The sequence below is a fragment of the Lactuca serriola genome, chromosome 4, assembly GCF_051521515.1.
Source record: "Lactuca serriola cultivar US96UC23 chromosome 4, Lser_US96UC23_V15, whole genome shotgun sequence".
NCBI lineage: Eukaryota > Viridiplantae > Streptophyta > Magnoliopsida > Asterales > Asteraceae > Lactuca > Lactuca serriola.
Window position 1 is genome coordinate 189,311,940 of NC_136411.1, and position 12,038 is coordinate 189,323,977.

The 12,038-nt window shown below is 37.0% G+C and overlaps 1 protein-coding gene across 2 annotated transcripts; it reads left to right on the forward strand.

The window, feature by feature from the left end:
- The first annotated feature begins 5,383 nt into the window (after positions 1 to 5,383).
- Positions 5,384 to 9,091, forward strand: LOC145100483 (putative myosin-binding protein 5). Of its 2 annotated transcripts, XR_013705070.1 has the most exons (6): positions 5,384 to 6,253; positions 6,595 to 7,458; positions 7,559 to 7,778; positions 7,882 to 7,986; positions 8,529 to 8,597; positions 8,708 to 9,091. XR_013705070.1 is itself a non-coding variant. In XM_079037743.1 (4 exons), the coding sequence occupies exons 1-3, from the start codon at positions 5,614 to 5,616 to the stop codon at positions 7,762 to 7,764; spliced, it is 1,710 nt and encodes a 569-aa protein (XP_078893869.1). In that variant the 5' UTR covers positions 5,384 to 5,613; the 3' UTR covers positions 7,765 to 7,778; positions 7,882 to 8,190. The 2 variants fall into 2 exon arrangements, 1 of the variants encoding a protein (XP_078893869.1); XM_079037743.1 differs by lacking the exons at positions 8,529 to 8,597; positions 8,708 to 9,091 and having other exon boundaries at positions 7,882 to 8,190.
- The last annotated feature ends 2,947 nt before the right edge of the window (positions 9,092 to 12,038 follow it).

Here is a 12,038-nt window from a genome sequence, read left to right on the forward strand (position 1 = left end):
TTCAAAAAGAGTTACAAAAGTTGACCTAGACTATTACATTGTAAAATATGATTAGCCCTGAAACCCGGACGTTACATAATCCCACCACTTCTCATGACTTATACATCCATGAAACTTCCATCATCCCCTGCAACGCTAGTGCAGGCTAGCTGCACATAACGCTGGACCCAATAGACTTTCGAATATCCAATCCTACCCGAAGGCCGAATCAACATTCTTAGGCTATATGGTCTTTATTACGCACAGCCGTGATGCATGCGCTAAACATCTACAGTTATGATGTCAATTCCACATACAAGAAACCCTAGGCTAATAGGCATCATGCAATCAGGAAAATCTATCATGTGATTCCTGAAGATCCCTAGCCTAGCACTAGCATGCTGTTCTAACATGTCAGAATATCAAATAACTACATGGTATTTTGGGGTTTACTTACAGGCTCCGGCTGATCGTACCCTCTGTATCCTCCATCCTTTATTTTGAAAACCATTTTAAAACTTATTTTCGAAAATCTCCTTGATTTGAGACTGGATTCACACGAGTGTTCCTCCAGTTCACTCAAACCAAGGCTCTGATACCAACTTGTAACAACCATAAATTTTACGCCAAATTTAAACTTTTTTTCAATCATAAATAAAAACCACATAACATTGTTTACAAAATGTTTTCAAATCATTTTCCATCAAAGTGTACCAAAAATCATAACATAAGGATGAGGAGCGGTACGGTCACGCCTTCGCCTTTCCACGATCTCCTGAAGTACCTGAAACAATAAACTGAAAATTGTAAGCCCGAGGGCTTAGTGAGCTACCCCCAAAATACCAATACCATACTGACAATACCACAACCATAATAATCAAGTCAATCAACATGCATACTGGGCCATCTGCCTAACTGGACCGCCCTACCGGGCCTACAGTCTGTCTGAATCCATCCTGAGCCTTCGGTATGACTGGTCCGCCACGTGGGTCTACAGTCTCCCCGGACCGCTCATAGGGTGTATTGGCCTACAGCACAAAGCAGGACTGCCTCAACCCAACCACAAGCAAATAACCATGTGCACATACTATCATATACATGCATATATAAACATTAAACATATCTGTCACACTGATCATCAATTATAGAATTCTCTTGTAACTAGAGTACCAACCTAGCAGGTCACTAACACACCAATCCCTACGGATCATAAGAGCATAACATACCGTCTACCCCGATTCCGAACTAACAGATCATAACCACATGCAACATACCATAACAATAACAACTAAAGGGTCGGCCTTGGTGCTGTAGACCCTATCGATATAGTGAGGATAACTCACCCCGCAGATGTCGACACGAAGGGTAAACTCCAACTCTCGGATCAACTTACACGGGCTCCACCACCTACCATCATAGTACAATATACTCATGAGTCCTTAACCTTATAAGGTACCCCATAACCCACTAGTCAACCCCTGGTCAAAGTGAAAGTTCTTAGTCAAAGCCAACAGTCCATGTTGACCTTAACTCGTCGAGTACCCTTGGGTACTCGCCGAGTTCTCTGAAGTACAATCCAACTCGCCGAGTCATCGGGGTGACTTGTCGAGTTCCTTTGATTTCTCGTTCGAACTATAAGGCCACCCGTCGAGTTTCCTCCATGCAACTCGACAGATACACACTCATACCTATCCAAGAGAAAACTCATCTGACTCGCCGAGTTGTTCTTCAACTCGTCGAGTCTTATGGCGATCTTCATCGGACTCGCCGAGTTGTTCATCCGACTCGTCGAGTTTCCGGCCATCTTTAAATGACTCGCCGAGTCCATTTAGTCCTCTTTCCATACAGACTTGTTTTGAGCCATGCAACGGCTCCAAATCATAGATCCAATCTTCTAGGGCATGCTTATCACGTAAAGTTGCAAACTTTACGTGCATGCATGGCCTTAAAGGCTCCAAATGTCTATTCTAAGGTCTTAATGGAACTTCATGCTCAAGAGGGACCATAATCACAACCAAGACTGTGACTTTATGCTTCTCAAATCCAAGGAGGGTCCAGATCTTAAGTTACAACTTCAGATCTAGCCCATAGCTCATCTTACCAACTTAAAAATCCATAAAAACCCTAGAACTCAACAAAAGGGAAAAATGGAAGTAGAAATGACACTTTGATACCTCCAAAGGATGCTTGCTGAGGTAAATCCGGCCTCCCACTCCTTCCTTGCTTCAATTTCCTTTGCACTCTTAGCTTTCTTCCTCCAAGGTCCTCTTTTCAAGCTTCAACACCACACCAAGGCACACACACACACGAATTAGGGTTTAAGGAGGCTCTCAAAGACTGTACAGGGGCCAAAGGAGGCTAAGGCTCATTTAAATAGAGGTGCAAACCCGTGGCTTTAAGGTTTCCACTGCCAGCTCCTACTCGCCGAGTCCCAACATGGACTCTTCGAGTAGGTCCCTTAACTTGCGATCCCATCTCGCTGCTACTCGACGAGTAGGTCAACCAACTATTCAAGTAGAGCTTAACCCAACAAATCTTATATAAGCAATACCTGAGAATCGGGGCGTTACACTCTTGACTGGATCCAAGTTCAAATGCATTATCAGAACGAATTTTCTTCACAATGATTTGAAATTGAGTTTGAACATACTTGATAAATGCTTGAATAGTTGTGAATGCACTATTTTTATGTTTCAATAAATGTACCCAAGTACATCTACTGTGATCATCAACAATGGTAAAAAAAATACCGAAATCCATTATGAGTTGGAATCTTGTATGGTCCCCATGTATCTATATGAACCAAGTCAAATGGATGTTGTGATACATTTTCACTTAACGAAAAAGATAGTTTGTGTTGTCTTACTTGAAAACAAACAGTACATGTTTTGAACAAGTTATTTGTACATTCCTTATTTGTAAGAGATAGTAATCTCAAATTTTCAAATGGTAAATGACCTAATCTATTATGCCAAAGAGTTACATCATTCTTATTAAATGAAACTAATTGATTGACATTGATATATGTAGGTATCTTCAAGTACTTGTCCCCACAAATGTACAAAAATTTCTCCCTTTTTCCTATAATGAAGTTATCCTTGGATAAAGGGGTCCGCATTGCACAAAATTTATCAGTAAATATGATCCAAACTTTTAACTGATTAGTGATTTTGGCAATGGATATGAGATTATGTCTAAATTATGGAACATAGAGAACTTCACGAAGATTAATGGTGTTGTGAATTGGAACATTTCCAGTCTGAAAAACCGGTAAGGATTGACCATTTGGCAGTGATATGGAATGTGGTTGTGAGAAGTTCGTTAATTAAGAGAACAAAGTTTTATCTAAACAAATATGATCCTTTGCTCCCGAATCAATAATCCATGATGATTTTTCACCACTTGAACCAAACAACACTTAAAAATATATGACACATGATTTCCAGAAGAATCGATATATTTACCTACAGAGTCCATTGATGCATCAGTTATCACATAGTTGATTTGAGTAGATCATCCATTGTTATTGTTCAGAGTTGCATCAATTGTCTGTATTGCTCAGGGGATATACATTGAGAATTATCAGCAACATTGTTTGCCATTGAGTCCACCTTCTTTGACTTTGTGAATTTAAAATCAGCTGGAAAACCATTAAGTCGATCTGTAACATGTTGACTTCACATGTCCTGTCTTCTTACAGTGAGACCAACTTAGATTTCTTTTTAATGAATGATTGACTTGCATCGCCATGGCCTTAGTAACAATATTTGGATTAGAAGAAATCTCTCTCTGTCTTTCTTCATGATTTAACAAAGAATGAACGGTAGCAATATTAGGCAAGGGATTCATCATTAAGATTTGTCCTCTTATAGCTTTATATGAATCGTTTAATCTCACCAGTAACTGAATTAAACGTTGTTCTTCCATGAATTTGTTGAGAGCATCAGCCGATTTACATGTACATGCAGGAACTTCTTGTATCATTTTCATTTCATCCTATATCTTCTTTATTTTTGAGTAATAGCTTGAAAATCCTCAGATCCTTGATTAATAGAGTATAATTGTTTTTGAACTTGATAAACCAAAGCACCATTGGATTGAGAATACATTTCTCTTAATTCAGACCAGATCTCATTTGCTGTCTGAAGAAACCATATGCTTTCAACAATTTCTTTGTTTAAAGAATTCAAGATCCAAAAAATAACCATTGAATTAACTCTATTCCATGAGTGAATGAGATCTGAATTTGCTTTAGGAGGATTCAAAGAACCATCGACAAAACAAAGTTTGTTCTTCGCTAAAAGAGTTAGAGTCATCGATCTCTTCCAAGCTGCAAAACCTGTTCCGTCAAAGAGTTTTGACACAAGAATCGTACTTGGATTATCAAAAGAACCGAGATAATAAGTACTTGAAATCTCAATGTTAGATCCATTGAATCCATTTGGTTGATTTGAAATAGAATTTGACACGATTGAAAAATAGAGATCAAATGAGATGAACACAAGACAACGAGAATGAAATCAGGTTCCGCTCTGATGCCATGTTGAAAGATGAATCAAGAAATGATTGAAAGAGAAATTAATAGAAAACGTTTTTCATTATTGAAGAATAACTTTACAACAGATCATTATATACAGAAGAAAGGAAAATATTGCCTATTAGGCCATCCCCAATGGGATTGAATGAAGAGTTTAATGGATAAAAAAGATGGTGATGTGGCATTCAATGGATTAAAAATGCATTGCAGGTAGAGTGTATTGAATGGGGAGTTCAATCCCCATTGAACGGTGTCATGCACTTATTTATTTATTTTTTTTTGTTTCTCAATTTAATATACAATTTATGTTAGAGATTTTTTTCTTTATCAATTTAATATAACTATTTATATTGAAAATAACATTTAATTAATGTAATATTTTAGTTTTATTTATTAATATTATTTATGAAAAAGAAACTAAAATGGTGATGTGGAATCCATTGAACTCTTAAGAGTTTAATGGAGTGTAGAATTTAATAGGTTAAATAGTATAGTTAGTGGAATGCTGATGTGTCAGCATTCCACTAACTATACTATTTAACCTATTAAATTCTACACTCCATTAAACTCTTAAGAGTTCAATGCATTGGAGATGGTCTTAGTTATATCACATGACATGACACTTCTATAATAGAAATTATAATCATTGACTTGTTGACTTAATCGTTGACTTTTCTTCTCTAATATCTTTATCTACTAGCGAGAGGATATATTCTCACGTATATAATTATGACATTTTTGACGTGCCAAATGTCATAACCTTGCGGTTGAAAACTGCACGATTAAACGTTAATCCAGGCAAAATCTATCCCTAATAGACCTCTTCTATTTTTGGAAGCAGCATATGTCTGTACAATTCTACCAAACTACGCCAAAAAAAATTGAAACCTCGTTTAGTATCTACAAACCTATCTTCTCCATCTTTCTCTCTCTAAACAACCCTAGAGAGAGAAGGAGGTGGATCATGATCTACGTATTTCGTCAACATAGGTCATGATCAATTCGTTTCTAGTCATTTCATCTCTTTCTCTGTCAACCCACAACCGATCTAACCGTCCTCAACAACCTCTCTCTTCGTTTCCTAAATCATTCCAAAAATGGCATTATCGAAAAGATCATTCAAGAATTTCGTGGTAGAAGAGCTCGGTGAATTCCCTCATTTCCTGCTATGGGCTATTCTCGAATGGATACTAATCGCATCTCTTTACATCGATGGGCTCCTTGCGTTTCTCTCGAGCGTATTCGCCAAGATTTTCGATCTGGAACCACCATGCGTGCTCTGCACTCGTGTCGACCATGCACTCGTGTGTAAGGACCCGAATACTTATTACAACGACTCCATATGCGAGTGCCACAAAAAGGACATATCTTCGTTAGCATATTGCCATATTCACAGAAAACTTGCGGATATCAAGAACATGTGTGAAGGTTGTTCTTTTGCGTTTGCAACTGAGAAAGAACCTGATATACAGTCGCTTTTGGGGAGGATGCAAAAAGAGAAGGATGGGTTTACTGAAGACGATAAGAAGGTTTTGAAGCCTGTGAATAAGTGTTCGTGTTGTGGTGAACCTTTGAAAATGAGAGCTGCTTCTAAAGATTACACTAGAAGCCTTTCAAACCTTCGTGCTTCAACAGCATGGAAAACCGAGGATTCACGGTATACAGAGCTCAGATTTTTATCAGATACCGAGCCAGATATGCCAGAGTACCACTTCGGTTTAAGCACATACGCTAAATGTGAGTTATTTTCACTACTTGCTAGCAGAGATACACAAAGACCGGTTTGAAGTGCAGTTACAAACGACAAATAACTTAATATATATTTGAAAAATCCCAAGTAAAAATGTTTTTTTTAGGTTATAATTAAAAACTGTTCAAGAAGTTAATACTTTTGTTTGTGCTTTTTAAAAAAAGTATAGCGATATTAAGTGCTAAAAGTTTGTATAAATATAAAACAGTTTGTTCAGGTTTAAAGTTGATTCTAGCCAGCTTTAAAACCGTTCCTTGCGTAAGATTTTTTGATGAATGTATATATGTTAGAAGTTGACAAGAAAATTTGAACAATTACATTGCTACAGATGACGAACTGCATGAAGACTGTTGTAGAACTCCAAATTTTTTAAAAAGCAACAAGTTATTTGGGATCCCACTAACAGATTCAGGTTCAGTTAGCCCGAGACGTGCTAACAGGATTTCAAGAAAAGCATCAATGGAAAAATACGATTTGGCATCAGACAATGATGAAGCTTCAGGAGATGGTGATTCGAGTCTTCAACAGATAAAGAAACAAGCACGTATAGATCAAAAGACTCTTATGAAGTTGTCTATGGAGCTTGATGAAGAAAGAAGCGCTGCTGCTATTGCAGCTAATAATGCTATGGCAATGATCACACGGTTACAGGCTGAGAAGGCGTCTGTGCAAATGGAGGCGTTGCAGTATCAAAGAATGATGGAAGAGCATGTTGAGTATGATAAGGAAGCTATTCAAATACTTAAAGATTTGTTAGCTAAGAGAGATGAACATTTAAAGGTTATGGAATCAGAACTTCAGAGTTACAGAGAGAAATATGGAGAAATTAGGAAAGTAGGTAGCGATCAATGTGAAGCTGATGCCGATGAATATTACCAGGAATGGAGATCTCAATCTTTGTCATCTTTCAGTGAGAAATCCGAATCCCAATCCCGGAGCCCTTTAAAAGATGATCATGATCATGAGTTCGAGAGCCCTTTGGTGAAGGATGATGATGATGATTTTGAGTCATGGAGCCCTCTGGGAACCGATGGCAAAGATGGTGATCAGAGCCACTCCGGAAGGGGCACCTCATCGTTAGATTTTGAAACTGAAAAATATCAGCTTTACGAGATGTTAAAGAATCTTGAAAATCATATCCAGACATGTTCAATGGAGGATGAATGGGAGGATGATGAAGATAAAGATATAGGTAATTAATATGATTTCTATTCTTTACTTGAATTCATTGTTTTTACTTTGCTCTTTTAAAGTTCATTAATTATTAATATAGCTTTATTGTGGATTGGCAGTTAAAGAAAATAGGGCAACCCTAAATAGAGAGATAACCGTAATCAGGGAGAGATTGAGAGCCTTAGAAGCAGATAGCGGATTCTTGAAGCATACTGCAATGACACTTCAAAAGGGTGAAAAAGGAGCTGAACTTCTAACAGAGATAGCTCAACATCTACGGAAGCTACGTGATCACTCTGATCAATTAAACAGAATAGATGCTTAAATTTTTCTATACTTGTATGCTAACTAACAACACTATTCTCAGTATACTACCATGCATGCATGATTTTATTTCAGAAAAACTTAAAATTTCTTATTTTCTTTTGTTTGTGATATTTAGGTTTATAGGTACATATGATATATTTTGGAAGGAAAAGCAACCAAAGGAGCCAGACACAAGTTGTGGGGAACTCTCAAATCTCAACCTCGTGTTATTAGGATCCTGGTAAATTTCAAGACAATCAGAGACCTCGTTAAGGCCCATAATTAAGTCTATGAGTTTCCCTAATTTTAGACCATATATCAGTTTCAGCTTCACGGTTTTCCAGTTTATGTAACTTATTAGTTGGTATAAGTAAAAAATTTCAATTTCTATGTCATAGTAAATGAGATGTGAATAGTTTGCATAGGATTATCAAGAAGTACACATGATCCAGCTATACAATAAGGTTGTATAGCCGGATTATATATACATTGCATGCACCACCTACAAACCAACTATCTATTAACAAACACAGCCGAGTTAAACCAAATGTTTTACACCCATCATAAATCAATTTTTTATTAAATAATAGTCTATAAGTTTCTAAGACATAAAAAAGATTAAGATATGATAACTCATATATATATATATATATATATATATATATATATATATATATATATATATACACACACACTAATACCCCTCAAATTCAAACCAATTTGAGTTTGAAAAGAAAAATGTATGCCTAGCCTAGGTTTCAATTTCAGTTTGCGAAGTTGTAGGATGAATGGCCTTGCTCAAGAATGGGAGGCAGCAGTTGGTGGTCAAAGAAGCATGATGACCATTGTCGGGTATGGTTTCTATAGTTGTATTGTGTGCATTGATAGTTGTTTTGTTCTTCTTTATCTTTTATGATTAGAGTAACTTATGGGATGAATATTCTTAAATTATGAAAAAGCAGAAGCAGATGGTAGAAGAAGCATGATGATTGCCTTGTTTGGTTGTACCATGTGGGAGGTTGTGGTCTTTCTTGTTCTTCTTTTCCTGATTTGAACAAGTTATGCTTCATCGGGAGTTTTTGCATAGCACTGACTAATCACATAAGGCATAATAGAGGAATGTGTTGCGAAATGAATCATTATAACTGTTAATGACGTTCCTAAACCCAAGTTGGCATTATTATATTAATGAGATAATGCAACATTTTGAGAAGAGTTGCAATTTTGCTATGTTGTTTTATGCATTGCAACCTTTTTAATTTCCTAACCATAAGGAGGTTTTTTAGTTGATTTGGTATTCTCTTGTATGGATACGTATAAAGTTGTTAAGAAGCGAGAATATAATTTATTCCGTCTAATTTTCATGTAATTCCATCTATTTTTTATTTTATTATTTTTTTTATCATTTCATATATATATATATATATATATATATATATATATATATATATATATATATATATATATATATAGAGGGTGAGGTTCAATAGAGAATCATAATTAACCAAGAAACCAATTTTTTTTTCAACTTTTAAACTTATTTTTTATAAAAAAAAAACTAAAAATACAGAAATTCATAACTTTTTATCCTTTTTCCAATGATATATATAAAGCTAGGTTCATTTGTTTAAATTAATTATTGTGTTATTGTATGTATAAATGTGGACCAATCAAAATTAAATAAAAAATTAAATAATTAAATAAATAAATAAGGGTAATATAGTAATTTGTTTAGTAACTTCTAAAATTAATCCCTATAATCATGGTATTGACTTTTAACCTAAGTTCTCTAGGTTTATAAAACCTAGAAGTCACTCCATTGACCAACGCCCACAGAAGATCGTCACCACCATCGTTTGCTATTGCCGCCACCACCATTGTTTGCTGTTGATGCCAATCTCTAGCCGCCATTCGCTGTTATGGCCGCCGGTATAATTCATAATATTTTTTTCATCTCACTAACGCTTATGGATGTCTCCTCCACCTTCCCCGCCGCTCTCCATCTGCTCCTCTATATGCCTGTAAATAGTCCGTCGGTTTAATTTTCAATTTTGTATGCCTCTCCATTTCTGATTAAGGCGTTGTGCTCTCGATTCCTTTTCGTATCTTCGGTGTCTCTGCCTCTTCTTTCATCTCCTCGGTCCTCCTCTACCCCACTATAGAAATCATGTTTCAACCTAAAAAGCCCTAAATTATTTCGAGTTTAACAGTGGGGGAGGCGTTGCCATGGCTTTAGATGAACCTTCGATTTTCTCCCGCAAACTTAAACACATGAAATCGAAGTTGTATTATACGGTGGATTAGTCCCTGGTTCTTTCTACTTCAAAGTTGAATCCATTGGTAAGTATCTTTTATATCCATTCCATTCACTGATTATGTGTAGAAATTGATTCCAAAATTGGATTTTGAATTCGTATTTTGTTACGATTTTGAAAGGGATTGAGTTGGATTGTGTGATTGTGTAGGAAGCTTACTTCAAAGGAAGAATATTGCAGCTTACGACTTTTTTTCTTCCTCGTGGTTATCAAAGAATAGCGTGACAGTGCTTATATTCCAGGTAACAGAGTTTTTAACTTGAACTAAAAAAAGACAATAAGAAGCCATCGACTACTACCGACACTAAAAAGCCGACCAAACCTAAAGCCTAACCTTCACGGTTTGATTTTGATTTCTCGATTTCTTTTTTCGTTTCTGCAGACAAAGATGGGTGAAGACATATCTGGAGGAGACGGAATGAGGATTAGCAAAGTAACATTTCTATCTCTCAGTTACTTTTTTCATAGGAAAAATCATAATCTAATTTTCTTTTTATATCCTATTTCCAGCTATCGTTTACTTCTAGGTGAAGACATATCTGGACTCGATTTTCTTTCAACAAACTAATTTACCATATGTTTTTCATATGTAACAACGTAAAATTCCAATTCAATTTTTTTATTTTTAAAACCACCAAGTGTATATCATATCATAATTTCAAATCTGAAACAACAGTGTTTTCAAAACAAATTCCCAAGATCTCTCAAATGTGAACTCCATCGGTGTGAGTGTGTACGAGTCAAGCCGTCGCCTTCCCACGGTCCTTGCTGGTACCTGAGACATCAAACACAATAACTGTAAGCATAATGCTTAGTGAGTTCCCCAATATACCACATACCATAAATACGCCACTCGAGGCTAAACCCGACCCTCTGGTCAAGATGTCTTAGCGGGACCCTCCAGTCCCGCAGCTCATCGGACCCTCTAGTCTAGTCATAGCTCATTGGGCCCTCTGGCCCGTTCTGAATCGTTGGACCCTCTGGTCCGGTCCATATAGTCATACAGCATACAAATAACACATAGCATACAATCTCATAAATAGCACATAAGACCCTCTGGCCAAATCATAATACCACTCAAGGTAACGTATAGTGAGAAAACTCACCTCGTGGAAAGTCTAAGATCTCGCGTACTCGCTATCTCCAAAACCCAATGACGACTCTACCTTGCCTAATCATAAAAAAAATATCATTTAATAATCAAGACTTCCACAACTAAACTTTAACCCTTATCATCATCCTCAGAGGGTAAAAGACCATTTTACCCCTCCTTGACCCAAAGTCCTCATGTTGACCAAAACCCTAAAAAGTCAACAAAAGTCAACCCTACAAGTACGCGGGGCGTACTGCTTGATGTACGCGGGGCGTACATCGCCAACCCATGGATCGGGGTCTCCACCCAGTACGCTGCGCGTACTGGAAGTTACGCCCAACGTAACCATCAGACTTTAGCATACATCATTTCTGGTCTTAATCGGTTAAGCCATTACTCCAACTTCTAGATCCGGCTCAGTTTATGCGTCTATACCCATAAAGTCGAGACCTTTAAGCCTTGGCATGGCTGTAAAGGCTCCAACACTTCATAACATCACTCTATTCCAACTCAAGGACCTAGATCTCATGCATGGTGCAATGTTCACGACCAAGATTGCATTTTTATGAGTCTACAACTCAAATAGACCAGAAATACGAAGGATCTAAGCTTATGGAGACCATTTGCTCAAAAGTCTCCACCTTTGGGACTAAAACCCTAGAAAATGGTACATGAAACATATTACAAGAACTATAGAACAAGATCCGAGCTTTTTACCTTGAAATGAAGCCTCAACCTTTGCTAAGCTCAGATCTACACTTGAGTACCACTTCTAGCCTTCCCCAATGAGCTCCTCTTCTCCTTTGCTACCTAGAAATGGCACCACCAAGCTTAGAATACTCACAAATGGCCTAAGAACGGTTGCACACTCTCTTTAGGGTTTCT

Coding starts and splice junctions, on each gene's coding strand:
- LOC145100483 (XM_079037743.1), top strand. CDS start 5,614: ATGGCATTATCGAAAAGATCATTCAAGAATTTCGTGGTAGAAGAGCTC. Junction 6,254..6,594: donor TTTAAGCACATACGCTAAAT/GTGAGTTATTTT, acceptor ACATTGCTACAG/ATGACGAACTGCATGAAGAC. Junction 7,459..7,558: donor TGATGAAGATAAAGATATAG/GTAATTAATATG, acceptor GTGGATTGGCAG/TTAAAGAAAATAGGGCAACC.